Raw genomic sequence first — 27,919 nt, 5'->3', positions numbered from 1 at the left:
CAGGTGTTGCTGACAGGCACCGTCAATGTCAGAATTGAATTCTTAATTGTAGGTCAGTGTAGCATCAAAATAAGTCTGAAGTCGTTATTTTAAGGTAAAATAACTACACAGGGTTGCTTAAAGTTGAAGTATCTAGTTGCACGAAGAAGTCAACTGAAGCACCCCATTGAGGACAGTGACTCAAATTCAAATTCACACAGTTCTGAATGGCCTGACATTTCCTCCAGACAGCAGCACTGGACTGCACTTGATAGATTTCCTTTTTTTCATGGTTATCCATGTATTTGACTACCGGAAGCATATGAAGAGGGCATTTTGGCTCTGGTTTTTCCTGTAATTTAGTAAGTCATTATGACACTTTTTTTCCCCCGGTAAGCTCAAGCCCAAGTTTCTTGAGAAGATTATGTTGTAGAGGGTCATTGGAAATAATTGCAGATGATCTGCAGACTATCCTTACACTCAGGTCAGATAGGCCTACTGCTCTGGGCATATCGTGGAGAGAATCTTCATATTTCTCTCACTGCCACTTTTGGAACACTTCTTCCCAGGCGTCTGGCTACTTCCCGACCCCTTTTTTATCAGACTTGTGAAGGGCAACTACTTAGAAGAGCTTTCAATAACTTACTCAGGTTTTAAACCAGACAGCTGATTTAGATAAACAAGCATACAACAACCCATTTATAAAATTGACACACAAACATTTAATGGGGAGAACATTTAAGCCACGGTATACTAGGATATTGCTAGATCAGTTGACTGTTTTATGAAAATGTTTCATCCATTCATCCAAGACTTTCAAGCATTGCCCTAACTACCTAAAAACATTTGGTGAACGCAACATTCCAATTTATGCATATTGACACATCCTTTAGAAAGCTTTACTTTATTTGTATAGAAGAACTATTTAGTTGAGTTTTCTTAGATACAGATGTAGCAAGTAACAAGTGATTGAGTAAAGAGTGCAGAGCATGACCTGTGTAAATAAGGCCAAATACAAGCTTCTGGCCTGGTGAGTGACTACTAGTGCATTTAACCTGGCACAGTTGTCCAAGATAATGCAAGGCCTATTAAACTACACAAAACACACAAGAATATGGAGTAAAACAAACATGTTTAATTTAATGTATCCCATCCCATCGCCCACCCCCTCATGATTTCACACAAAGCACCCGCGCCCAACCCCTTGGCCGGGCCTGTGCTCCAGGCTCAGTCAGTGCTTGTGTCTGGACAACACACTCCCACACGAAGAAGTTCCCTCCCACGGCCTCAGCGTTTGTGGTTTGTACAGTATGAGTTTGTGTTTGTCGTTTATGTTTTTGTAAGCAGTTAAAATGGCGGAGGGGAGTCCCTCATTGCCCCCTGCACGTTTTCCCCATTCTGTTCTTCTTTACCCCTCTCTTGATTGAGGGTCACGTTTTTGCATTGCTTCATGTCCGCAGGATGACCATTGTAAGAAGACCTGCAAAAAAATGCATATTCTTTACATACTTTACACATAAAAGCTATACAGTTACTCAAGCAACACAAACACCCTGAAGGGTCACCATCTCAGATCTCCCTCAGATGCCATGAGAGTGGTTACTGGGTGGATTGTGTTCTGTTTATTAGGGTTGAATTGATATATCGGCCCAACAACGGAATCAGCCTTTTGGACTAGTATCGGCTATCGACATGACATTTTGCCGATGGCAGTGGCTGATGTTTACAAGTTATGTTGATCAGTTCTACAAATCATCATTCTGATAATGAAAAAGAGTAATACATTTATTCAAGAGCTGAGCAAAATAGCAATGGGACATGAAATAAAATGTGGAGAATCTGTGCTTATGTATTGATTGTTTTTTTTTTTTTTAACAGTACAGTATGCTGAAGGTAACACTGTATGAGAAATAAGCTGCAATCTACCTACAGTCTGTTTCACATCTCTCTATTCTAACAACACTCTGCATTTATAGAACGCTTCAGGGCACCCAAAGCACTTCACATCAAAGGGGGAACCTCACTAACCACCACCAATGTGGAGCACTCAACTGGGTGATGCAGGCAGCCATTATGCATCAGAACACTCAGCACACACCAGCTTGAGGTGGAGAGTGAGGGAACGAATGAATGAGCCAATTACACTGGGGGATGATTAGAGGATTTAGCCAGGATACCAGGGAACCCCCTGCTCTGCGATAAGTGCCATGACTATTGGGATTTGACTACCATATCATGCTAATATTGCACTGTGAACTCATCTTCTGTATAGCAACACATAAGCTGAGGTCAGTGTCAGCCAAAGCTTTGAACCGGTTCATGGAACGAAAACGAAAACCAGAAACAATTGATAGACTGCTAGGAACAAAAACGAAACCAGAAACTTTTTTGGATGTTCTGAAACAAAAGTGTGTATTTGAAATGAATGGTAACCGGTTAATATCGGTCTTTTATTATTACAATGATTCAAATATTTTCTGCTTGATAACTGGTCCAGAGTTTGCACATGTCTGGATGGTGGATTTGCTGGCTGGCAAGCATTGAACAGAGTCTATAGAGTTAACCTCTAAAAGAGACCTCTGTCTCTATGTGACTACCCTGGTAAAACAAAGGATAAATATATATATCTTTTTTTTAAACTTAAAGTAAAATGTGTCTCCCTATTTGCAACCAGGAGGTAAATATTGTACTGTGCACCTTATAAATGTTTGTCTTAGACATCAACTTAATTAATGTTTGAGTCTGTCATGTAAACTAGAACTAATGCTGAAAATCACTAGCTATCTCCATGCTCTATTAAGCTATTGTAGGCTGTTTAGTAGCCTAAACATTTTTGTTGTTGTTTGACAATAAACAACCTTGCATAAACAACCAATGTCTTCATTCGTGTATACAGGAAAAAAACCTAAATGTATAAAAGTGTATGAGTTTAAACAAGGACAAATTGGACACTCCAATGTATACAGGCTAGACATTTTTATGCCATCTGAACATGGACATGTCACATAGCCCTACATGGACCGTTATTAATTTTTTTTTTTTATTTGGTTCTAACCGGTTCGGGGAACAGTAATTTTAAGGTGGAACGCAAAACCAGAAATGTTAAAATACTGATTCTGCTCGGAACAAATTGAATGAAAAAAAAAACAAAAACAAATCTGGTTTGAAGCCCTGGTGTCAACAGTGTAAATCATCTTGTGTATTATTTGTCAGTAAAAACTGAACAGCCTTCAGTTCAGTATTAGTTTGAGGAATATGTACTTTGTGTGGTATTTAAAAATAACCTTGAGGCCAACATAGTACGTGTAGTAGTGAACGTGAAGTGGACGTGACAGGGTCAATTCATAGACTTCTGTTGCATATATGCATTCTCCATTACATACCTAGAACATAAGCAGCTACAAGTTTCTTGTTAACACTTAAGTGGAGGTAGACAGGCACTGTGGATTCCTGCTCGCCCAGTGTGGGCAGCATGAGGGCAGCCATACACACCAGCCCCAGCAGCACTGTCAGGAGGCTCGGCCCACCCGACACGGCACGGCTCTCTGTCCAAAGCACACACACACAGACACGTCACTCAGGCTGACCACCTGTAATCATTTAAACAAACAACTAACTGATGATAGCATACATTTCAGGATGGCATTTCATCATCAAGAGCCAATTGGGTAATTCAGACATGAGTCTCAGGTAAGTTATCTATGCTCTTTTTGACAGGACTTCAGAGATCCTTTCCAAATGTTGCTCCACTCCATTCTGACATATTGAGCCATTAGTTTAGTGTGTTTACAAAGAGTTGATATCCATTTAAAGTAAATTGTTCATTACAACTTTATTTTATAGGCAAAAACCAGACCAAAAGTGCTTAGCCTGTGTGATTTGCAAGCAGTCAGCTACTAAATGCTATAGTTACTTATGTTTTGGACCAATCCACAATAATCAAAATATTCAATAGGTAAAAATTAAAACTCTTAACATAACTGTGTCATTCTGAGCTATGAAAAGATAACATTGCTCACCAGTTCACCTGAGCATTCTGTAAATTATAATGAAGGGACCAGAACACTGTCTTTTTAATGCCTTCTGATTGTCACAGTTGATTTTTTATATTTATATTTTTTCAGCATGACATTAATATGGTAAGTAATCTAAAGTAAAACACTACAACACAAATTTAGGGTTGTTTGTGTCTCTGTCTCTTGTCTGTAATGATAAGAAAAATGTTTTGCTCACAATGTGAGCAGCCATTTTAATATGAACTGCTTTACTGTGATATCTGGTGCCATCTAGTGTTGGCAGAGTAGTACTACAACATTAACAGCAATTTACCCCCCCTCCCTTCAACTTTACCAGTCTCTCGAGCTGCTCTGTAGTTAGCTGCCGTGCCTCTAAGTCTCCAAAACCCAGCCACTGGGTTACCTGTCTGGAATGCAGTCTGCTCAAAGAACACGCTGTCGGCCAGCTGCTCCTTCATGCGGCGCTCGTCCTCCTGCGGCCGGGGGTTTGGGGGCTCCTGTGCCGAGGAGGGCAGCAGCGTGGCCATCACCTCCTTTTTGCCCAGAGCCTTCCTCTGGCTCTGCTCCGACACCTGCAGCCGGAACTTGTCGATCACCCCATAGTGGCAGGCACGCACGTCTCTGTGTCGGATCACGCTGAATAGAGACGTGGTGTGGTTAGCCACGCAGCATGTAGTGAAGACTCTTACATTAGAAAACAACAACACTTACATGTCAACGCAGCATTGTGGTTTGACGGCCCCTGTGGCATCCACCACCGCATATTTGTTTGGCGCTGTGCACAGTACTGGCAAAACAACATACCATGGTTAACCAAAACTGTGCTAGTCTGTATTTACCATAGAATGTCTACAACAGTGAACAGTGAGTCATTTCCCCTCTTTCAACATATGTTGGGAAACTTGGTAGTTCTAGATTCAACTCACCTTTGAATTTAAGGGCAAATTCGTAAGGGTTGTAGAGGGTGAGCACCTGCTTGTGGGAGGCTTGCTCATCAGCATAGAAGAACAACTCTGTGGGAAACACAAACACGGGAAGGCTTCCTTCCACGAGGTCAGGCTGCCGGCTCTGCTGCTGCATTGACTCGGAGCTGAGCTCTCCTTCCTCCCGGTGTCCTGCCCGTTCTGGGAATCCCCACCTGGGCGGTTGTCTGTTTCTAAGCTCTGAAGGTGCAGAAACCTCCCTTCAGATGCAGCTAGCTTTACCCGTTCAGCTCCTTAAAACCATGTCTTGCACCCTGAGAGATAAAACAAGGACCATAACTCAGAATATCAAACACTCTCAATGATAAAAGGGCAAAACATTGTGATTTATGATATTAAAGGTTTTAAATGTGTTGATGTTTTAAAAGGTTGCAGTTGCACCAATAGTGATCACAGTCGACAGTGCTGAGAATAGGAAAACAAGCTGCACCCAGTAAACAGGTGCGCAGCACGACAGTTACAAGACAGACACTTCCTGCCCCACTTCGGAACATTGGCAGCATAACTGTAAAACGACTATCATAATAGAACTGTTCAGAAAGAGTAGTTAATATATGGTAGAAGACAAAATTAAACGGAATACAGCCAATCGATGACGTCGTTGACTTTATGACTTTTAATAACAGTTAGTCTTCTCAGGAAAACAACTTTTGAAGGCTCCACGTGGCTAATCACGTGAGCTTGTTTACTGAAGCAAGCAAATACATCTGGCTTATTGTTAATCGAAACAAGCAATGAACTGACACTGTATCTTCGAATGGGACATTTCGTTACCCTGCTAATTAAATATTTCATAAATTCTAGCGTTTCCTACTTGAACAACTTTTTCCCCCCCGAATATTCAACATACATCCCCAATAATGGTAAATCTATATCCATAACCCCAAAGATCCGCTTTAACCCTCTCTGATAACCCCTTCGACCCGAATTGACTGCCTGAATACACCATCATCATTGTAGATTGGGTGGTTTCCTTTTGTTTACTCGGTAGAACTGCCCGTCTCGTGAGAATCCCTTAACCATTACACATCAAACTAGGATGTATTCATATGATATACAAACTGTTTTCAACTATTTACAGCAGTTCCATTTCAAGACACGAATAGTTTGAGTTGAGGCAACATATTACAGCTAGAAGCTATTAACAATCTTGAGCTGGCAAAATTGCTATGAACAGCTGTTAACTATCGAACGTTAGATGCTGCTAACATTAGCCTCCCAAACAGACGTTTCAGTAAGAGTAACATTAACGGCTAGTCATCGCAAACTTATTTAAGGTCTTCATCGTCATTTACAAACGCCATTACAGTAATTATAAGATACAAATGTGTGTTTTCTTGACAGCACTACTAGCAGGTGTACATACATGAAATCCCTGGTGGAAAACATAATAGCTACCTGACTAGCTAACGTTAGCTAGAGCTATATGAAATTCACAACCGTTCAGAGAAATAACTGTTACAGGAATATATCTCGGGAAATTGCCCATGAATGTGGCACCAACGTTTGCTTTAAGGTGATACTGTACATGATTATTTCAACTAATGTGGTGGAACTGTCATAACCAAAACAACTAGCAAATCTGGCTAATATAGCTAGCTATCGTTAGCTAATATTAGGTGTGCAGCAAGAGTAGAAATAAACATAGCCGATAGTGCTAGCTGACATGCTAACGAATGGACAAGCTTTTAAAACGTCTGTTAACTATTCTATGTTCAAAATGTAATGACATTAACAGGTCATATAATGATCTGGATAATAACGAGCACGCCTTATAAACAGTGTTTACCTTAATCTTGTCTGTACCTCTTGTGAAAGTCAGATATTGTGCAAATCCCACCCTGTTTTTCTGTTTTCTTTGTCAGTATGCTGCAGATTGCTTAGTGAATGCTGGGATAGTGGAGGGCTCAGGAATTCCGCCAGAGCAGTTCAATGACGTAACCAACGTTCATACATTGATGTACACACTGTACTCTTACTATCTTAAACATTTTCAAATCAGAGATTTTAGAAATGCAGCTTGTAGCTTTGTGGAAAATGTGCTCGAAGTACACATATTTCAACCCGTTTCCTTATTACACGTTGCAGAAGGTGCTCATTTTATAGCTACTTGGCTAATTTGTCAGAATTTGATATAAACAGCCATTGACTCCATGTGACAGATCTGCTAGCTCTTAACTTCACTGTTATGTTATCTAAATTCTCCCCACTGACACCACTGTATTTTGTATGTAGCCAGTAAAATGGTCAGATGCACACATAAAGCCTGTTGTCAACATGACAACGCACATAATACACGTGTAGCCCACATAAGTTTCCTGTAAGATCTGTAATGAAAATAAAAAAAGCACAAAGTGCATGTAAGTTTTGTTTTCTAGACCACAAAGCGGTAAGTCGTAAGGTAATCATTTGCAGGAAGCGAGCCTCAATAAGTTTGTAGTTTTCACTCGATGTGCTCCATATTCATCTTGAAGGCCATTGTCACTCCATGAGGTCCTCTGAGTAGGCTTGCTTTCTACTGCACACAGGTTGCTCATTGGGGGAGGGGTTATACGTTTAGTGACTAATATTTTAATTACAACAATTAAGTATCTTTTTAACACCCTTCATGTTAACGTTCTTACCAGAAGTGAGATATTCTCACATGTACACCGCGTGGTAATCCTGGGGTCCTGCTAAAACATGGTTTTCGTTCTCAAATAACGACATTTGTGTGGGAATCAAACACGGTCTGGCCGCGCCGTCTCCCACTGTTAACGAATATTCTGTGGGTGATGGGAATGTATTCCGTTGCATAGATAATTCAAGGACCAGGGACGCTTGAATAGAAATCGAAAAGCGTGATAGGGAGCCTTCATGATCCCGCAATGGTTTGCCGTTTCGAGAACGTGCAGGCACGCATTCAGGCAGTGGAATTAACATGGCGCTTCAATGTGCTGCTTTCGCTGAAGAGATAAACAAGAGAGACGGGGAAGGTTGAAGGGAGGCTCAATTATTATAAAAATCGTACTGTGAACCAAGCACTCCCCACCCCCACCAAGACAGACGGGAACATGGGAGGAGGGGTGTCCTTTATAATCACACATTGGATCCACAGATACATCCAAATGATGCTCTAAAGTTCGACATACAACATTCATATACATGCAGAGAGGTCAACAGTGTGTATTTCAAACATTCTCTGACATTTATGAGCACATTTACTTATGTCCAGAACACACACACAAACAGACCTTCCTCTCCGTGGATCTCCAATTCGCCAAGAACGGAGAAATGAACACTAGGCGGATGAGAAGCACTTCCCGACCTCATTGCATATTTATGCACAACAGGGAGTGGCCACTGTGACCAGGTTTAGCCAATACGATTGTAGCGGCGGAGCGAAGGCGTTTCGATCTGTTCGGAAGAGAAGTTCTCTAACAGCGCGAGCCTCAGCAGTGCTCAGTAAAGACAGATAGAGAGTCAGGCGGCTGCAAGGGGTGGCAGTACGACCCTCTTTTGGGGGGGTCTGATTATAACAAAAATATATACACACATATATGCATGCCCGGGCCGCTAGCTAGCTCATATGACGATAATAGGTCTTTTTAGTAAGCATATAGCTTAATATCTATACATTTAAAATGCCTATTTTACTTTTCCTGATAGACACGTCCGCCTCTATGAATCAGCGCACTTATTTGGGTACGACGTATCTGGACATTGCTAAAGGCGCGGTTGAGATCTTTATGAAGGTAAAGAATAATTTTACCCCGACTTTTTCAGCTTACTGTTGTACCTTGTTGAAGTTGAGGGTCCATATAATGGAATAAGTCGAAATTAATGTGTATTGTTTCGTTTTCTTTAACAGCTGCGTGCCCGAGACCCGGCTAGTAGAGGCGACAGGTACATGCTAGTTACATTTGATGATCCACCATACGGAGTTAAGGTAAATAAATACTGTTGAATTGTGTTTTAATGTGGTTAAATCGGAGATATTTGTCTGACAATGAGGCTCTACTGTCCCTCTGGTTCGTAGCTGCGGGTTTGGGCGGCCTCCCGGTGGAGAAAACGGCTAATTTTTGTTAAAATACCCGCAGACCCGGAGCAGCGCAACCTCTGAACATGGCGGACATTTTGCTTTTGTGTTGGGAAAGCTCTCAGGCGCTGAGATGGAGGCGGAGAGATTTATTATCCGCTGTGACGTCTTGAGTGACGCTATGATGGGCTAACTCTGCCTGGATTGGACAAGTGTCCCGCACTCTTTTTCATACCGTCCTTTAGCATCCGCTCCGTGGCTGACCTCTGTGCATTCCCATTGGCCAGTATGGACAGGGCAAATCAAACGTGTTTGATTTGTCAAAGGCCATTACTGAATTTTGTTTAAGCAGTTAGTTTTTCCTTGCCCTGTGTGAACTCAAACTGCTGTCTTTCTTATGAATAAGTACCCTGATTAAATGTGAACTTCAACACCACCACAATCAGAGAACATGCACTTCTCCCTCCCATTGCCCCTTCCTCTCCAAGTTTTCATGAGTAGTCCTTACATATGAATAGGATACCCACATTCTCTTTTAGAATGAGGGAACTACTATTAACATAATAATCATGTTAATAAACTAAAGAACAATGGAACTAGGGCACATGGCAGTGACTATTTACACAGTCAATATTACTGTGACTGGTGCCATTATAGACACAGTAAAGGCCTGGGTCTTTAATCAACATGGCCTACTCGTCCATGTGGCAATCACATTTCAACATAGAGCGGTCACTGAGGTCCCAGCTTGATCTTGTGAGTGCACCCCTAATCTTTATGACTGGTCTTTCAGTTGAACTTTCTGGGACACCCTAGGTGTCAGATGTCAGCACTGCTGAGGAGATTATTTAACAGTGTCAACATAAGTGATTTACTTAGTGGTAGTATGTCAAACTATGCTGACATGACCAAACAGAATTTAGATACAACAGAAGTCACCTTGAATGAAAAACATTGTACATTTGTTATTTGAAAACTCATAGTGTGCAAGCCCATTTCAGAACACTGTGTGTCTCCAGAAATATTCTAAAGTAATCAACACACACTGGAACTTATATTGTAGGCTAAAACCAGATTGTATATTCAACACAACCAACCAAATGAACCAAAACCATAGTATTTCAAATGTGATGTCCACATTAGTTGATATGTATTTAGTAGCCTACATGAACATGAGTGTCTGAGGGTATTACAAGGCCACAAGGCTTGGTTAAAGTTGTGGAAGCAAAGTGTTTTTTGTGGCACACATGCATTAGCATGCCATTGCTGTGTAGTATGTGTATGTGTATGTGTTGCCTGCATGTGCAATTGTATGCCGTCTTGTGGTTTGACATTGACACTGACGCTGTGAGTGACTTACTCCCAGGCAGTTCATTAGACTCGTCTTCCTGGCAGGTGTCCAGACACTCTCATGGGGGCTTTTTTCTACCCCCGTCTGCTTTGTGCCCCCCACCCCCAACCCCTTCCCCCCTAAATCATCTTATCTCAGAACGACAGCGCATCACAAAGAACCCTGTGCCCAGACCATAATCATTTGTCCACCTGCTTTGTTGACACAGGCAGAGGGGTGACAACACTTCATGCTTGGCATGTGATGTGCCAGCCCTGTTCACTTAAGCATTTTGAATGAATGATTCCAAGAATGAAGATTGAACATTTGTTTTCCACCCAAGCGTAGCTTGTTCTTTTACCTCACTTTGCATTTCACCACCCCCACCAACCCCCCACTCCCCTCTTAGCCCTTAGTCTCTTTCAAGCATCAGTGATAAGGCATAAGGAACAGTTTTCTCTGGAGTAATATCTTTAGTGTGGGTCGCACATGTTCAGACCGGGGCAGAATCTGGGCGATTGTGATTCTGGTGTCTGTGCGAGAGTGGCTTGTTCACGCTTGTCAATTATTCATGAGCTTTTCAGCAGCTAATCAGAGAAGAGTTCCAGTGAGCCTCCAGTTCTGACAATGCCCTCCTTTCCTGTCTCTGTGCCTCACTTGTTGTCTCATTCCTGGACAAGTAGAACATTATTCTTAGCTCTGTGGTTGATGGGCTGTTTTTCCCCCCTTCCTGGCATGACGACATGCAGTTTGGCAGCCGATGCATGTTTGCAGAAGCAGTTCATCCACTTATGAATCGAGCAACACCCTTAAAGGCCAGAGAGCGCTCCTCCTTGGTTGCGTTGCTGAGACGGCACGTCGCTGGCTTTGTGCTAAGACGCTAATGAGAAAAACACTCAGCCTGTTACACCTAGGAAGAGAGGAGCTGGTTTCTGTGAATGTTTGCAGAGGAAGCTTGGGTGGTGTTTGTGTTCCTTTGTCTCTGAGGCAAGAAGGTCACCCCTAAGCCTCTAAATAGCCAAATTCTTTCAGAGAATAACTATGCAACGGGAAGTAAAACAACATGCAATTTTTTAAAGCATGAAACATATCCTACAGTTGAATGTGATAGGCCTACAGGGTAGGCTTGTAGACAGTGTTGTGCTGCTATCATAGCTCCATGTTTACCCTTCAGATAAGCTCGGTTCTTATCTCTGGCCTGAATCATGTTTGTGTTACTGTTTGCAGTGCTGACAGGTGACGTTAAGCTCTGTAAAGTTGGCGAGACCAGATCCAGCGTTCGGGACTGTCTTCCACTTTCTGCTCAGCTGTATGGCCATAGTGACTTGTGAGAGTCGGCTTGGAAAAAAGGCCACTCAATGTCTTCCCCTTAGCAGGCACCATGCATGCATGGAAAAGCCCAGGGAATGCTGGGAACCACTGTAACATTTTGGGTCAGCGAGGTTCTCCCCGAGAGAGTTAGACAGAGTCCAGATGTGGAGGGGTCGGGGCCGCGATCCGTTCACAACCTTGGCCATGTGATACGGGATCATGGCCTCGGCTGGCTGGATAAGCAGTCACTCATTCCACTGTTGTGACGGCTCACCTCTCCACTCTGCCTTTATTATTACACACACATGAAGGGAATACCACCCTGCATGGATTTGCCATGCTCTCTCTCTCTCTCTCTCTCTCTCTCTCTCTCTCTCTCTCTCTCTCTCTCTCTCTCTCTCTCTCTCTCTCTCTCTCTCTCTTGCACTCTCTCAATGACTCTCTGTGGTGCTGATGTTTGGGTGTCTTCCTTTTTCTTTGTCTTCCTCCCCTATTGGCCCATCTCTGTGTCTTTCCTGTTCCTGTGCCTACACGCTCCCTTGTCTAGTGGGTGCAGAGCGGCACTCGGGCACAGTGGCGGCGGGGCCGCCGACTCCACGCGTGCAGGCTTCCTAAGGGGAACAAGTCCTTATCTGTCCATTAATACAGAGCAGCTCATGTGTGCCAGCAGCAGGCTGAGGTGGAGGAGAGGTGGCAGGGGAAGCCATGCCCATGTTTGGGACTGCAGGCAGTTACTTGCCCTCCCTAAACCAGTCCCGTCCCCGCATCTGCCTGGACTCATCCCTTAATCAGCCACTTAATAACACAATATGCTGCACCCCACTCGCAGCAAGTGCTATAGGAAATGTGCCGGTGATGGTGGAGTGGTTGTACGCTGAGCTGATTGAATCCCCTCATGTGCGGCTGTCCGCGCACACTAGTGCGCTCTCTCTTTGCCTCTCTGTGTCACTTTGCCTCGGCCTCCGTCTCCCTTTGTGCGCTGGAAGCCAGACAGCGTTGTGATAATAGAGGCTCTGATCGCTGTCGCACTCCCACAGATGCAATGAATTGTTAATGCCAAGGCAGAGAGAAAACAGAGGGATGGGTGGGGGGAAAAATAGAATTACTCTCTGGTTTGAATTATTGAGGGTGAGCTAAGAGTCACACTTACACACTCGGGAGGCGTGCACACACACGCACATGCACACACATCACACACACACACACATACACACACACACACACACACACACATCACACATCACACACACATCACACATCACACATCTCACACACACACACACACACACACATCACACACACCCTGGCGCTGTGGGTTATTTTCCCGCAGTTTAGGGTGTGCATGTGTTATCGCCATGGGTTTCTCCCCCTGGTCGTCAGAATGTGTGTTAGCTGTGTGTGTTCTTGCCCTGTCATCTCATCCTATATAGCAGATCTGTGGGAGGACCTAGCCTGTTAATTAGCCATTCCACTGCTTTGAAAGAAATGTACTGTTTGTGCATGCTTGTGTGCACTCTGTCAGGTTCTCACAGTATTTGAAAGTCTTTTATTGAATGTGAGCTGGGCTAGTGACTCTGTCATCCAGCCATTCACGCACATGCACATACGCCATGGGGCGGCACTGGGTTAAGGACGTACAGTAGGTTTTTGAAGTTATATGGGTCAGATCTGCTATACTGCAGCAGCAAAAATGTCATCTCCAGAGAACCGAAAACAAACCGAATAAGATCCTGTATCGCACTAATTTTATCTCTAAACTCCCATGCTACCTAGGTACACAAGCACACACTCACACTCACACACAAACATTGAGAACAGCTTATCCTATTTGTTTCCAACCTGACTATCTGTCTGTCTGTCACTCTCTTTCTCCCTCCCGCACTCGTCACTTAGGCGTGGTAGTGCTTACGGTGAAAGTGGTAAGCCTGCAGGTCATCCGTAGATTAAGCATAATGCTGGAGCTGAAAGGTGCTTGACCTCGCCTGAGGAAAGAGTGAGAGCAGCAATGCTTAATAGACCATGGGATTATTTATTTATATATTTATTTAGATAGTTATTTTGATATTTTGATTTATTTTTAGTTATTTTGATTCTTGAATTTCCCCTTGAGGATCAATAAAGTATCTATCTATTTATCTATCTATCTATATGTCCATATTGCAGTTGTCAGAACTAGAGGTAAATGTTTCCAGATAAGCCATGGGTTTAAAAAACAGTCCCACCGAATATATCTCGTCACTTTAATATTAAACTGTGTTTCTTCCTGGTTATGTGTGCATTTGTAAAATGCACTGGGCAATGCCATTATGACGATCTGTTTCATGTTGTGTGTGTGTTTGTGTATTTCAGGCGGGATGGAGAGAGAACCATGCCACGTTCATGAGCGAGCTGAAGAATCTGCAGGCGTCTGGGCTCACGACCATGGGTCAGGCCCTGCGCTCTGCCTTCGACCTGCTCAACCTCAACAGACTGGCATCTGGCATCGACAACTATGGCCAGGTACCTTGATATGGTTGAACTGGTCTTCGCTGACCCTTATCAGCATTTAACACATTTAACACTAGAACAGAATGCTATGTACATATTTCTTTTTAATCCTGTGATTATCATGCATAGGCATTATTCCGTGTCAGTAATGTAAACCTACAACCTAGAAGTCATGCAGTTCCATGCATTTACTAAGTACTCACGCAAGCATTATTTTTCAGAAAGATAGTCTTTCAGAATGATATTCCTTACTGCACTGTAATGACCACGTCTTTCTGACTGTCTGGGCTGTGAATATGAGCTTCTTGTCCATTACCTCCACAATTTCTCACTCTCTCATTCCCCTGTCAGTGCACCCATTGTTCCCTCACGCTCCCAGTCTGAAAGCATGATGGATTAGATAGGGGAAGGGGGGTTGGGGGTCAGTCTAGCAAAGTATAGCGCCGAGGCAGTATGTAAATCCACTTACTGTCTCCTTGCGGGGAGAGTGAGCAGGCGTGCCCTGACCCCTACAGCACACGCTGGGAGCCTGGCTCAGTCCAGCAGTGGCTCGCTCGCTCTCTCTGAGGTTTTCGCTATCGCTGGACTCCCAGTAGCTTGGAGGGAGCTATGATGCATGAAAAGACCAGAGGATCGGAACCTCACTGATGGTTGACATCATGGAATATTTCAAAAAGTTTGTATGAAATGATCAAGTGGAAGCAGCTGCAGCATAGCAGGCTGAGTGGAACAAAATTGAGGAGTCGGGGGGTGGGGGGTTGCAAACAAATGCTGACACACACACACTTCTATTCTGTGTAGAATTTATCCTTGGCTCCCACTGCCGGTTCCAGAGTTACGCAATTCTCCGGGCCTTCTGGTCAGAGAATGGTGGTCGGAAAGCAGACCCTCTCTGGAGCTTGAATTTCCCTTGGGGATCAATAAAGTATCTATCTATCTATCTATCTATCTATCTATCTGGAAGCAGGAGTGGGCAGGCATGTGTTGGGCTCGCTAGATGGAAAGTCCTTGCTTAACTTTTTGTTTTTCTCTCAGGGCCGTAATCCTTTCTTCCTGGAGCCCGCGGTGATCATCACAATCACAGATGGGAACAAACTGACGCACAGCTCAGGTGTATCTGACGAGGTGAGAGGTCACGGCACTGGACCCCATCCATCCGTCTGATACCAGCAGCATTGTTTGAAATATTGAGCAGTTTTCCATTTTCAATTTCGAATATAATTTTGTTCAGACAATAGCACAGACAAACAGCACTTTGAGCTATCTCCTTTGAGCTGAACCTTTGAGTTATGTTATATATTTATAGTTTTTGGAATGTTTTCTTCGGAATGTTTTCTCAGATCCCTGCGTCCATATTGTTGCAATATGTAACTTATTGTAACATATTTTTGGATGCTGAGGCTCCTCTAGTGGGCAAGGGAGGACTGTGAATTGGTTACTGTTTCAATGTCTCCTGTTCCGCTTGTGGGGAGCTGCGCTGACTCCTCTCACTTCTCTCTCCTCCCAGCTGCACCTCCCTCTGAACTCCCCGCTGCCAGGCAGTGAGCTGACCAAGGAGCCGTTCCGCTGGGACCAGCGCCTCTTCGCTCTGGTGCTCCGTCTGCCCGGTGCCGCCATGCCGGAGAACGAGCAGCTGGGCAGCGTCCCCACCGACGAGTCGGCCATTACGCAGATGTGTGAAGTTACTGGAGGTACCACAGCACCTGAGCTCTTAACTATTATTCTGCCAGAGATGGACGCATGCGCACACACACACACACACACACACACACACACACACACACACACACACACACACACTCACACTCTCATTCAGGTCATCACACATACACAAACCACATCTAGATGACCAAATATGTGTGTGCTCATATACATTTTCACACTCTCAACCACACTCTCAGACACACACCCACGCATCATACAGTAATAATAATTTCCTGTGTATTCGCCGCATTGTGTATAAACAGCAGGACAATGTTTTATGCAAGTTAAAAAACAAAACCATATTAATACCGTGTATTAACCTCATAGCCCCGGTGTATTAACCTCATAGCTGAAGAAATTTAGCAAAATCAATGTATAAACCTTGGCTAATAGTTGGGAAATTACAGTAGACACCTATATGCACACACTTTCCTACACATGGACAGGCGTGCATGCACAGATACATTCATGTGCACACACCAGTCTTCTTAAACATTCAAAACGGGAATACACCTGTGAATATTTAACACAATACGCCCACCACACAAAAACATACACATGTGCTTAAGCACACATACACACACAGGCACCCACACATGCACAAATACTTGCTCTAGTGCCGTTTCCGCCCCACTGCATGGCTGCCAGAGCGGTTTCCACTGTGTTAAGTAATCCAGAGCAGATACGTTTCCATGAGGGAAGGTCAGAGGAGCACATTGGCCGACAGAGCACATATAAACACCCCACACAGCAGCAGTGTGTGCATGCTGGACACACATGAGCTCCATGGCTTCATGGCTGTGAGAGTGGCAGTTGAAATGACTGCTTTGTGGACCTCATGGATTTTTCTTTTGTCTCTTTCCTTCTTTCTTTGTCCTCTACCCCTACTCCCCTCTCTCTCTCTCTCTCTCTCTCTCCCTCTTGATCTACTCCTCAGGCCGTTCGTACTGTGTTCGCACTCAGAGAATGCTCAACCAGTGTCTGGAGTCTCTGGTGCAGAAGGTTCTGAGCGGTGTGGTGATTAATTTTGAGAAGACGGGGCCGGACCCCCCTGTGCTGGGAGAAGGTAGGATCAGCTATCAGCAGTCAGAGTCTAGAACAGTGATGTATGTCACCGAGCAGCCGGGACACTCTGAGCAGGCTGGGTGGCTTGTAAGCAGATGTGTGTGAGTGTATTCGGAGGAAGGGAATGTCCACTTAGCATTTTAGGTTTGGGGTGGAGTAGCTGAGTGGCTTGTAGATATTTATGGCCTCTCTCTTCTGCTGTCCCTCCCTCTCTCTCTCTCCCTCCTCTTGCAGATGGGCAGGTTGATCCGACCCGGTCCGTGTCGTCCTTCAGTCCACAGCCCTGGCACAGCTGCCACAAGCTCATCTATGTGCGTCCCAATCCCAAGACGGGGGTGCCCGTGGGCCACTGGCCCATCCCCGAGTCCTTCTGGCCCGACCAGAACTCGCCCACTCTGGTGAGCATTGGCATCCGTTTGACCACCAGTTGTTCTTACTGCACTCAGTCAGACAGGACAGGTCACCAGCCATAAGTATGAAAACCGCTCAGCACAAATGGTGTTGTTGTTTTGTACCATCATGCCAAGGTCAGACTGTCCTATGGGAGATGGGAGTCGTTCCCTAAATAGTGAAACTAGAAGGAAGCCACAGTTTGCCTCACTTGCAGTCAGCAGCATTTTGTAATTTAGATTCAACCAGATGTTCCAGAAAACAGATGCTACTCTCACACTCCTAAAAGTTGCCTACCATGGAGACTTGGAGAAAGCATACTGACAGACTGGCACACATGCACACTCAGCCGCACACCCACTCACTCCTCCACACATGCGCACACACTGATCACCACTCTGATGCTTCCTCCTCCTCTCGTCTGTGCTCATCCCAGCCCTCCTCCTGCTCCAGAACATCAAGCCCACTGCAGCTGTACGGGAGCCCATCTGGCCTCGTGTGCTGCGCTCTGAGCACACAGAGCGTCAGGAACACCTTCCTTTAGGGACGCTCCTCGTCACCCCCCACACGCGGCCTCGCGCGCCCGGGGAGGGGGCTTTTACAGGGCATTAAAACGCTCTCCTCTGGGAGGCTGGCCACTGGCCACCAGCTTAGGCACTCATCAATCAGCCGCGGTTCCTTAAGGGTGGTGGGCCGTTTGGGATTCTCACGGGACACCGAGTGCAGAGATTGCAAAGCCAGCAGTACTGAAGGATGATCATACACTGTAATGGCTTCAGGCTTTGTTTGTGGAACTCCCATCAGGCTTCAGTGTGATCAGGCCTCAGCAGGGCAGAGTTCAGCTCCGCTCAGGCCATTTACTCTGATCAAAGAGACCGGAGGCCTCATATCAGGCAGGGATCTTGGCTCTCCCCTGAACACCCTGATCAGTCTGTTTAATGGAGAGAGCAGGAGGGGGTTTAATGTTCAGGTGCCCTCCCTTGACCTCGCGCTCTGCCAGCCATATGATTTCCTTCCTCCGCTTCTCTCCCTCGTCCTCCAGAGCGCATGAAACTGAAAAGCACAGTGGGCGTGAGCAGAAGCTCTTGTTCCTGTTGCTTTAGAAATCTTGTTTTTTTTAGACTTTGTTTTTAGTGTGGGTATTTTCGAATGTCAGAGCTTGAAAGGAGTTTTTTTTGTAAGCTGGTGCGTTGCCGTGGGATATGTGTGTGGGCATGGGTTTAGGGTTTAACATAGTGGCTGGCTGGGCTTTGCAGGCCTGCAACAGAGGAACCCAATGCCTCTGACTTGACATGTACAGACATTATTTTTGGGGGCCAAAGGCCTAAACATACACAACACACACAAGCCCTGCTTTCGAGCGACAGCCAACAAGTCTGTGGAGCCATCCCTTTTTAACATCAGTGTCTGTATCCTAAGTGTGTGTGTGTGTGTGTGTGTGTGTGTGTGTGTGTGTGTGTGTGTGTGTGTGTGTGTGTGTGTGTGTGTGTGTGGATGGGTGTGTGGGTCTGATATAGATAAACAGCTTATGATGCCATGTGTCTGGTATGGGTGGGGGCTTCCTCCACCCAACTGGGCCCATGCTCCACTCCCTCAGTGTCTTCTCTTAACACACACCATGCTGATCCCATGCCATCCCTCTGGTCCTGTCTTGTTCCCTGGCAGCCGCCGCGCTCTGCCCACCCGGTGGTGCGCTTCTCCTGCGTGGACTGTGAGCCCATGGTGATAGACAAGCTGCCCTTCGACAAGTACGAGCTGGAGCCCTCGCCCCTCACGCAGTACATCCTGGAGAGGAAGTCACCGCACATGTGCTGGCAGGTAGGCTCCGCCTTGACAGTCAAAGCAGGATGAACTCGCACACCCAACACTGCCCATTTAATTATGTAGCTTGTCTTGTACTATTTGTCTAAACAAATAGGTGAAAAGCCGAATTATATTTGTATACAAAGCCTTGGGTGGGACAGATACAACAATATAATAATAACAGGCTTCACGTTGGCAACACAGACATAATAACTATACTATACAGTGCTATATTTTGAATGGATGCAGAGCTAGTCAGAAGTGTATGTTGGGAATCTTTGTATGAGATGGTGTTTCAGGATTATGTATGGTTTGCAGATTAGCACTTATCAACTGTGCCAGAACAAGCCTGTTGTAAAAAAAAGAGGCTTGGCACAAACACAACTCAAGGCAGCTTGTAAGTTGTTTTATATCCGGGTTCTATTTTAGGCAGATACAAATAAGTAGTTCTGTTCACAGCTAATGTTCTGTCGATGACTCACAGGCTTGGGGGCATTTAGATGTAATGATGCAATGTTCTGTCCATTCACCCTGCACCACTTTGGAATCTCTGATGAGGTCAGGTGAGGTCAAGTCTGCTACGCTCCTTTAAAATGTGGAATTTTCCCACATGAGTCTGGAGAGGATCAAAGGGCATGGAGACATGGCCCAGATCAGATCAACCCATAAACACGCCATGACCATGCCCTTTGAGTGTCGTAAACCGCTCCAGGCTTGGAGTTGGCACACTGGATTGGTACTCCATAGGTACTCCACCTATGCAGCAATAATAAGCGAGGGAATGGTAAGATGTTAGCGGTTAGCAGCCAGACTGATTAAGCACCATGAGCGCAGAGATACGGCAGGTGGCGCGCCGAGGGAGGCCATCTCTGGAAAGCGCCCCCATCCCTGCTCTGCCCCTGGGGGACGGCCGGCATGTTGGGCTGCAGCGCTGGGTGGGTGGGAGTCTGGGGAGGGGACAGGTTTAGTAGGAGCGTCTCTAGGGGGGCCTCCTGGAGTAACGAGGCATGGCGCGGGGCACCGCAGCACTGGTCCCAGAGGCAGCGCCGTGCGTGCTCGGTTGAATACTAAGACAAACGGTGGAGTTAAAGAGCTTGAAGCTACAGCATTGTAACCCTTTCTCTCTCTCTTTCTCTCTCCCTCTGTCTCTCTCTCTCTCTCTCCCCCTCCCCCTCTCTGTCTCTTTTTTTCTCCGTCTCAGGTGTTTGTGAACTGCAGTGGGAAGCACAGCGAGCTGGCTCACCCGTTTGGTTACCTGAAAGCGAGCACCACGCTCACCTGTGTCAACCTCTTCGTCATGCCTTACAACTACCCTGTCCTGTTGCCTCTGCTTGGTATGTGTCCCAGCACGCGGCGTGCATGACTTGCTGAAGCACACTCGACACGCACATGGAGAAGGCTAAAGAAAGTTTAAATAGGGCTTCAACTTACACTATAGCATTACACTGAAAGTTGATGGTGGAGGATCGGAGCTAATCAGGATATGGTGGAAACTTGAACACTTGAAGAACTGGTGTTTAGATTATTATAATGAGTGGTTCTGTTGGAGGAAAAGCGGTTGGGTTGTGTATCGGCAGAAAAACATAGGCAGTAAAAAGAGATTTTTCAGCTGGTTAGAAGCGTATGGCCACATTTTCCATCCATGCACTCATACTTCTTAATTTAGCCTGATTAACCCTCAAACTCTATTAGGCAGAGGAGCAAATCAAAGAGCCAGACGCTCAGGGCACAGAGACTACATCAACGGCCCCCGGGGGGCCTACTGGAGCATTTGTCACTGTCTTGTGCTTCCGTCGCCTTTTCAAGACTTTTAGCTTGACTAAATGAATGTGTCAGCTATGTTACCATGGAAGCCAAATAAAGCCCTCCAGGGGTTGGATGGAGCACAGTACCTTCCTTAGCATCTCTCCGTCTCTTGTTTCCTTCCTCTTTTCTCACTGTCTCCCGCAAACATGTCTCCCAACAGACGACCTGTTTAAAGTGCACAAGCTGAAGCCAAACCTAAAATGGCGACAGGCCTTTGAGATCTACCTGAAGTCCATGCCACCATATTTCCTACTGGTAAGACCCTGCTTAGTTAATTAATCTCAATAATATCTAATATATGATATCAATAAAATGTTGTTTAAAAGCACATTTGTATATTAGGATGATATTCTTTATTAACACTGCTATCATCTTATCTGTTCTACAGCCCTTGAAGAAGGCACTGAGGATGATGGGAGCTCCAAATCTAATCTCCGACAACATGGACTGCGGCCTGAGCTACAGCGTCATCTCCTACCTGAAGAAGCTCAGCCAGCAGGTCAGTCCAGCCGGCCCGGTCCAGCTCAGCGCAAGTCCACTTTTATTGACACTGACAGGAAAGCAGTGGGGGAGAATATTCAGACCGAGACAAGCCAGCAGGGATCTATTATTTATTATATCTGCAAGAAGCACATGAAACGAATGTTCAACAATAGCAGTTACATGAAAAGAAACAAGACCCTGCTGATGTGCTTGCCTTGTATTTTCTTGGATTAGCTGTTCTTTGGCTAACTAGACCCTTGTCGTTTCTCACAGGCCAAAATCGAGTCAGACCGTCTGATTGCGTCAGTGGGCAAGAAGCCCCCTCAGGAAACGGGCATCAAGGTGAAGAACCACTCCAACGCCCTGTCGCTGGCGCACCGCCGGGACTTCAAGCAGCTGCTCCAGGGGATCACCGGGGAGATGCCGCTGCGGCTCGCCGACATCAACTTCAAAGAGTTTGCTGGCTTCCAGATCGCACTGCTCAACAAGGTACCACCGCCAGGCCATCGATGAAATATTAACGCCAGAGATCATGTTTTTTTGGGTTGAGATCGATTTGGCAGAGGGGGATATGAAAAGCCAGCACTGTTTGCTTAATATGATCAGATTCAAGAAGGCCTTTGAACATTAGACATAAATCACATTTTTCTCTTTTCACATTTTTTCTCCCTCTATTTCCTGTGAAGGATCTGAAGCCCCAGGCCTATCGGAATGCCTATGACATTCCAAGACGGAACCTTCTGGATCAGGTGACCCGCATGCGCTCCAACCTTCTGAGGACAACCCAGAAGCTCATTAGGGGACAGGACGAAGGTAAACGATTACAAAAATATACACATTCACTCTTCACTGACTCACATTCACTGTCAAGTTTAAATTAAAGTGTTAATCATTGGACTTTTGTACTTACCTACTTAACGCTTTTCCCATTACACTGCACTGCATTGAACTGCATTACACTAAGACCCTCATAACAGTCTGTTTTGATGCTGCATTATTACAAGTGAGCATATTTCCATTGCCACAAGGAAGGACAAAGGGCTTCCACTTTTTGTTCCAGTAATACGAGGTTTCAAAACACTGGAAGGAAGGTGTTCACACTGGAAAAGTGATCTTTTGGACACAAATACAAGATATTTCAAGGAATTGCCTATGATTTTCTTTTTATTGATGGCAACGAAAAACATGTAAAATATAATTGCCATGAGCTTTCTAAACAGCCATAGAAGTAGCAGTTGAATTGAAAGCAGCTGCTGTAGTCTGAAAAGATGGGGAATAACCCTGTTTGTCCAAGCGCTGCTGCAGTGGCCTTATTTTGTTTTAAACATCTGTGTGTGATGACAAAGGCCCAATTATGCAACTGCGGTGAGCCTTAAATGTTTTAAGGCCAATTTCCATTTACCAGGCAAGAATCCATGTTGTGATGATCCATATGTGCTGGCAGAAAAAAGCAAAAACAAAATGTATTGCCTCAGAGATGTTGTGTAATTTGATTCAGGGATTTTCTCAGGCAGCTGTGGTTTGTGCCAAGTCCTGTCTATTAGTTTGATGTGAAGAGGTCACCAGTGGCTATTTGTGTTGTATTTGTTTGGTATCAAAACAGGCCTCTCTCATCGCTTTGGACTCTGTGTACTAGTGGTCACAAGAGTCTACTTTATTTGCTAACTCTACCCGCATACTCCCCACAACCGCTCAGAAAGACAAACCTGAGCCCCACGTTAATAAACTCTAATGGAGTTCCCCTGGTCATGCCCTTTCCAGTGGTTGGAGTGCAGGACGTAACGGATGTGTCTGGGGCCTCATTGCTCTTCTCTCCTCCACAGACTACCTGCACAGCATCCCCGTCGGCCAGATGGGCAACTATCAGGAGTACCTGAAGATGATGCCCTCGCCGCTGCGGGAGATCGACCCTGACCAGCCCAAGCGCCTGCACACGTTTGGGAACCCCTTCAAGCAGGATAAGAAGGTACCCATGAGTGCAGGGCTAACAGGCCCCTGCACTCCCAACACACTCCATTGTTCCGCTTCCTCTGATTCTATATGACATACTGAGAGCGCACTAGTTATTCTGAAGGCCTTCCTTCCTGTCTGTGGACCTGCATTACAATGTGTGGCCTCTCCCCAGGGGATGATGATCGACGAGGCCGACGAGTTTGTGACGGGCCCCCAAAACAAGAAGCGGGGCAACTCGGGGGACCCCAACTCGGGCGCGGCGCCCAAGAGGCGGAGGAGCATGTCGCCACTGCTGCGGCGGCCGCAGACCCCGCCCATCATCACCAACCACGTGGTGACCAAAGGAGCACCGGGAGCTCAGGGCCAGCAGCAGGGCCTCATCAAGCCAATCCCACTGCTCAGAGGTAATTAGGCTGGGAGAACAGGAGGAACACAGACTAATGAGGAGAGAGAGAGAGAGAGAGAGAGAGAGGGGAGAGAGAAGAGAGAGAGAGAGAGAGAGGGGAGAGAGAGAGGGGGGGGGGGAGAGAGAGAGAGAGAGAGAGAGAGAGAGAGAAGAGAGAGAGGAGGAAAAGAGAGAGGAGAGAGAGAGAAAGAGAGAAGAGAGAAAGAGGAGGAAAAGAGAGAGAGAGATGGGTCAAGACAAAGAGGAAGGTTGTTGGAGAATTATTTAGTTATGAGCGTTAAGGAGAGCTCAGCGCTGTCGCTGCTTTATCTGGCATGAATGAGTGTACAGTATTATGTTTGAGTCTGGGTTCAGTGTGTGAGCTCCACAGCAATAGTAATAGCTCTTACCTCTGAGTCATCCTATCATATAACCACTGCAGACTTCAATTAGGCTGACGATGCTTGAGAACGAAACTATTTAGTTGAATGATTTGGTACAGGCAATATCCTGCAATTGGTATAGTGAAATGTTATTTAGTGTCCCTTCCTCATACCTTTTTGTATTGTTTGAATTGAGTGTGTCCTACTCCCATTGTTTCCAAGTGTATTAGGTAAGCTCAGTCAAGTTTGCTTGCTCAAGCATAAAGAAATATGTATCATTGTCTAACTGTGGACAATGACATATACACCAGCTGTGGATGGAATCCAGTTATCTCTAGGCTCAAACGACAGTGTAAATGATGCCTACACAGGTGAAAAGGTCACAGAGAAAAGGTCTTTTTTTTTTCTTCAGTCAAAATATTTACCGTCAGCCTGTCTCCCCCTACAGGAGTGGAGGGGAACAGTGTCCTAGGAACGGAGAGCAATGGAGACCGAGGACCAGGTACAGAGGCCAATGACGGCTGGCCTGGAGGGGTGGACAGCAGTCCTGCAGGCATCTCATTGGATGAGAGGGGAGGGGGTGGCCTGAGTGACAGCGGCGAGGACCGGTCCGGAATGGACGAGTGTCTCAGCGAGGACGGGCTGGACGAGAGGCCGTTGGACCGCCAGCAGAACTGCGAGGGCCTGAGTCCTCCCAGCCAGGAGGGGGTGACCGACGGGAACGGAGGGGAGAGCACCCCGGGGACGGTCATCATGATCCCGCTGGAGGGTAGCAACGCCGAGCTGCGCTCACGGGTCATCAAGGAAGTCCGCAAGCCTGGTCGCAGTGAGTATCCCCAGCGCCTACACACACACACATACACACTCACACAACAGCTCTGGGCACAGACACACACACACAAATAACAGCTCTGGGCTCAGACACACACACACACACACACACACACACACACACACACACACACACACACACACACACACACACACACACACACACACACACACTCATACAGTACATACCAGGCATTCTTATTCCATGACATGAAGTCATTTCCACTGAAGTCCCTTTCTGACCTCTGTTTCACTTAACTGGTAGTGAAAAGAGAACATGCACATGTTCACAGAGAGATTGCCCAAGGGCTGCTAAATGGTTAGAATGTGGTTGCAGAGGTTGCCTGTCTGAATATAGCTGTGTGCATATGCCAGCTAAAGCCCTGAGCTGGACTAAAAGGCTTTTCTTTGTGAGTGTGTTTGACTGTGTCAGGTTCAGTGTAGAACAAACCATTGTGTTGTGCTATATAAGGCTTGAGGTTGATATTGATCTTGATGGTCTTAGCTTTCTTCTAATCTCTGCCATGTGCCTCTCCCCAGACTATGAGACTATCTTCAGGCTACTGGAGGAGGTGAAAGGGCCGGTGTCTGTGCAGAGGTACTTCATCCACCATGCCATCAAAGAGGCTGCCAGGTGAGTCAGAAAGCCCTACCACACATACCCACTGTTATATTCATTGCCTTTTTTCATACTGATGCATTACCTATACCTGCTGTAGGCAGAGTAAGCATTTCCTTCTGACAGACTGCGGTCGCTGTAGTTCAGGCCCTCAGTTCACTGAGTGCACAAAATAATTGGCAAGGATGGTTGCCTGTCTCCTCCGATATTTCCTGAGTGGCTCATAGAGTCAGACTGTTTCTAATTACAGAATCCGTTAGTATTTTATTTAAAAAGAATCTGTGTTTGTGGTGGTTACCAGGATGTAAAGCAGGCCAGATGAAGTGCTTACTGCACCTTAAAGGCTTTCAAATAGTTGTTTCCTGTATTGAGGCACATTGTGTCCAGTAAATGCTGCCGGAGCCAAAAGACATTGAGGTCGCATCTGTTGTGCCCACCACCAATCTGGCACCCTGCAGTACCCCTGTGGTGCTACACGGGCACACGCCGCCTGTCCACTTTCTGCCTTTCACTCTTCCTGAATGGACACAGCCTCCTGCTGCCTCAAATTCACCCTGACATCTCCTCTTGCGCTCTCCTTTTCTCTCACTCCCTCACTCCCTCCCTCCCTCCCTCCCTCGCTCACTCTTCCCATCCCCCGGCCATTTCTGTTCTCTGTGACCTACACCTCTCCCTCCGTGTCTCTGTCCTTCCTCCCATTCCCTCATGTGTGTCTGTTCTCTCTCTCCGTCCTCTCGGTGCAGGTTTAAGAAGCGGGTGCTGATCCAGCAGCTGGAGACGGCTCTGGAGGAGATGGAGGAGAAGCAGATGCTGCCGCAGAGGGTCAACAACATCCACGGCAGATAGTGTCACCGCCTGTCCTCGCTGACTGCAGACAAAGAGAAAGAAGAGATGGAGAGATATACACACACAAACACGCACGCAAGACAGAAGGCACGGGAAGAGAGAGAGAGAAGGGGCCACACCGACACACACACACACACATACATACATACACACACCAACTGACCCTGATGAGGAGAAAAGACTGACCAATCAGCAGCTCCCTCAGGGCACAGCTGAGCCCAAGGAAAGGGAGACATGGGATATGGGAGACACAGAGGCGGATGTCAAGATCCAGATTTTTTTTTTTTAAGACAAAGGTCATGCTAGTTTGAGTGTTCTTTTTTTTGGAAAGGGGGGGAGGGGTGTTCTGAAAGTCATGAGACATTAAATCAAGACTCACAGCTACTGTAGTCTGTTTCTGAACCAGCTGACCACACCGACACCGCATCTACAGATCCACAAAACACACTCCAGATAGTCAGCGTGATGCACAGTGTCCTCGGAGCTTCTAAGAAGCCACGGCTCGGGGCTGGAGGTTTTTGTTACATGAAGCCTAACCTTCATGCAGGTGAAAGATTGGAAATGTCACAATGTCAGATGTAGTGTAGTATGATTCCTGTTGTTTTTAAACGAGCCACAGGTTTATAGACCAAGGGGTAACCATTGGCCACCCAACAGCTGATGTGTTCTACACCACTACACAGCAATAATCAGAATGGCATCATTCGCTGAGGGAGCTCAACTTAACTTCCTGAATTGACACCACTTGAAATTCAGTGTGGCTGCAAGCTTACAAGGTAGGGAGAGCAACTAGCTGGTTCAATTAACAATCTGAGGCCCACATGAAAAGTCTACCTCAGTCTGATATGTGGAGTTCACTTTTCTGTGCTCTGGGATAGGGTGTGATTGACAGATAGATCCTGCAAGTACAAATGTCTATTGATGAAAGTGGAGGACCTTAATGTGGCCGTTGCTTGTCGACAACCTCCTCACATGCAAACAGTCCTTTAAGCAATAGTCTCTGAAGAACACTGGCTCTACAATGAGGTTCAGCACTTAAAACAGGCTGGTAGATGTCCATTAGGACTTGGAGAGAGGGGGGAGGGGGGGCACGTGTTTGGTTAAGGCCTGGCCCACGTTGTGTTCGGGTCCACAGAACTTTCATTGTCCTGCCTCAGAAAGTGTGTGGTGGTCCAAAATCTCTGCAGCCCCCATCATACGTCACCTGTTCCTTGTGGGGCAGCTGCAAAGGCCTTCATTTGGCAGTTCATAGTAACTTGTTGGAGGCCATCATAAACTCCCAGTTGTTGTTCCTTGAGTTTGTTTTTTTGAATAGCAGATGTATACTACTTTTAAATGTTCATAAATAAAATATAGATTATTTTTGGATGGTATTCTTACCAGAACCTAAAAATGAGAATATTTTAAAAGTTGTATAAAACATTTTGTAAACTGTTATTATATATAAAAATCTGAAAATTTTATGATTTTTTTAAGAAACAACAAAATAAACATGACAAAGTTCAGACTGTGTGCGTTTATGTACCA

General features: G+C 45.8%; 2 protein-coding genes across 6 annotated transcripts; one reads left to right on the top strand and one right to left on the bottom strand.

Annotated features, from left to right (window-relative positions):
- Positions 1-867: 867 nt before the first annotated feature.
- On the bottom strand, positions 868-8,286 carry mospd1 (motile sperm domain containing 1). Of its 5 annotated transcripts, none has more exons than XM_042074503.1 (6): positions 8,212-8,286; positions 4,922-5,232; positions 4,707-4,782; positions 4,330-4,631; positions 3,363-3,524; positions 868-1,459 (listed from the first exon to the last, which is right to left on the bottom strand). In XM_042074503.1, exons 2-6 carry the CDS (start codon positions 5,073-5,075, stop codon positions 1,428-1,430), a joined length of 726 nt encoding a protein of 241 aa, XP_041930437.1. In that variant the 5' UTR covers positions 5,076-5,232; positions 8,212-8,286; the 3' UTR covers positions 868-1,427. The 5 variants fall into 5 exon arrangements, with proteins under 5 accessions (XP_041930437.1, XP_041930439.1, XP_041930436.1 ...); XM_042074505.1 differs by lacking the exon at positions 8,212-8,286 and adding an exon at positions 7,603-8,163; XM_042074502.1 differs by lacking the exon at positions 8,212-8,286 and adding an exon at positions 6,768-6,924.
- Positions 8,287-8,356: 70 nt separating this feature from the next.
- Positions 8,357-27,754, top strand: ints6l (integrator complex subunit 6 like). Its single transcript, XM_042074494.1, has 18 exons — positions 8,357-8,712; positions 8,829-8,906; positions 13,987-14,136; positions 15,160-15,249; positions 15,632-15,815; positions 16,766-16,894; positions 17,128-17,291; positions 18,949-19,101; positions 20,288-20,420; positions 21,053-21,147; positions 21,281-21,391; positions 21,649-21,864; positions 22,062-22,188; positions 23,199-23,341; positions 23,501-23,732; positions 24,545-24,922; positions 25,468-25,561; positions 26,290-27,754. Exons 1-18 carry the CDS (start codon positions 8,602-8,604, stop codon positions 26,390-26,392), a joined length of 2,691 nt encoding a protein of 896 aa, XP_041930428.1. The 5' UTR covers positions 8,357-8,601; the 3' UTR covers positions 26,393-27,754.
- The last annotated feature ends 165 nt before the right edge of the window (positions 27,755-27,919 follow it).

This window comes from Alosa sapidissima, chromosome 20 (genome assembly GCF_018492685.1).
Source record: "Alosa sapidissima isolate fAloSap1 chromosome 20, fAloSap1.pri, whole genome shotgun sequence".
Lineage (NCBI taxonomy): Eukaryota > Metazoa > Chordata > Actinopteri > Clupeiformes > Clupeidae > Alosa > Alosa sapidissima.
Note: the sequence above shows the minus strand (reverse complement) of the source record. Positions and strands in the feature narration are given on the sequence as shown.

Coding starts and splice junctions, on each gene's coding strand:
- mospd1 (XM_042074503.1), bottom strand. CDS start 5,075: ATGCAGCAGCAGAGCCGGCAGCCTGACCTCGTGGAAGGAAGCCTTCCC. Junction 4,783..4,921: donor ATTTGCCCTTAAATTCAAAG/GTGAGTTGAATC, acceptor TTGTTTTGCCAG/TACTGTGCACAGCGCCAAAC. Junction 3,525..4,329: donor CAGAGCAGCTCGAGAGACTG/GTAAAGTTGAAG, acceptor TGCTTTGGACAG/AGAGCCGTGCCGTGTCGGGT.
- ints6l (XM_042074494.1), top strand. CDS start 8,602: ATGCCTATTTTACTTTTCCTGATAGACACGTCCGCCTCTATGAATCAG. Junction 20,421..21,052: donor TGTCCTGTTGCCTCTGCTTG/GTATGTGTCCCA, acceptor GTCTCCCAACAG/ACGACCTGTTTAAAGTGCAC. Junction 21,865..22,061: donor AGATCGCACTGCTCAACAAG/GTACCACCGCCA, acceptor TTTCCTGTGAAG/GATCTGAAGCCCCAGGCCTA.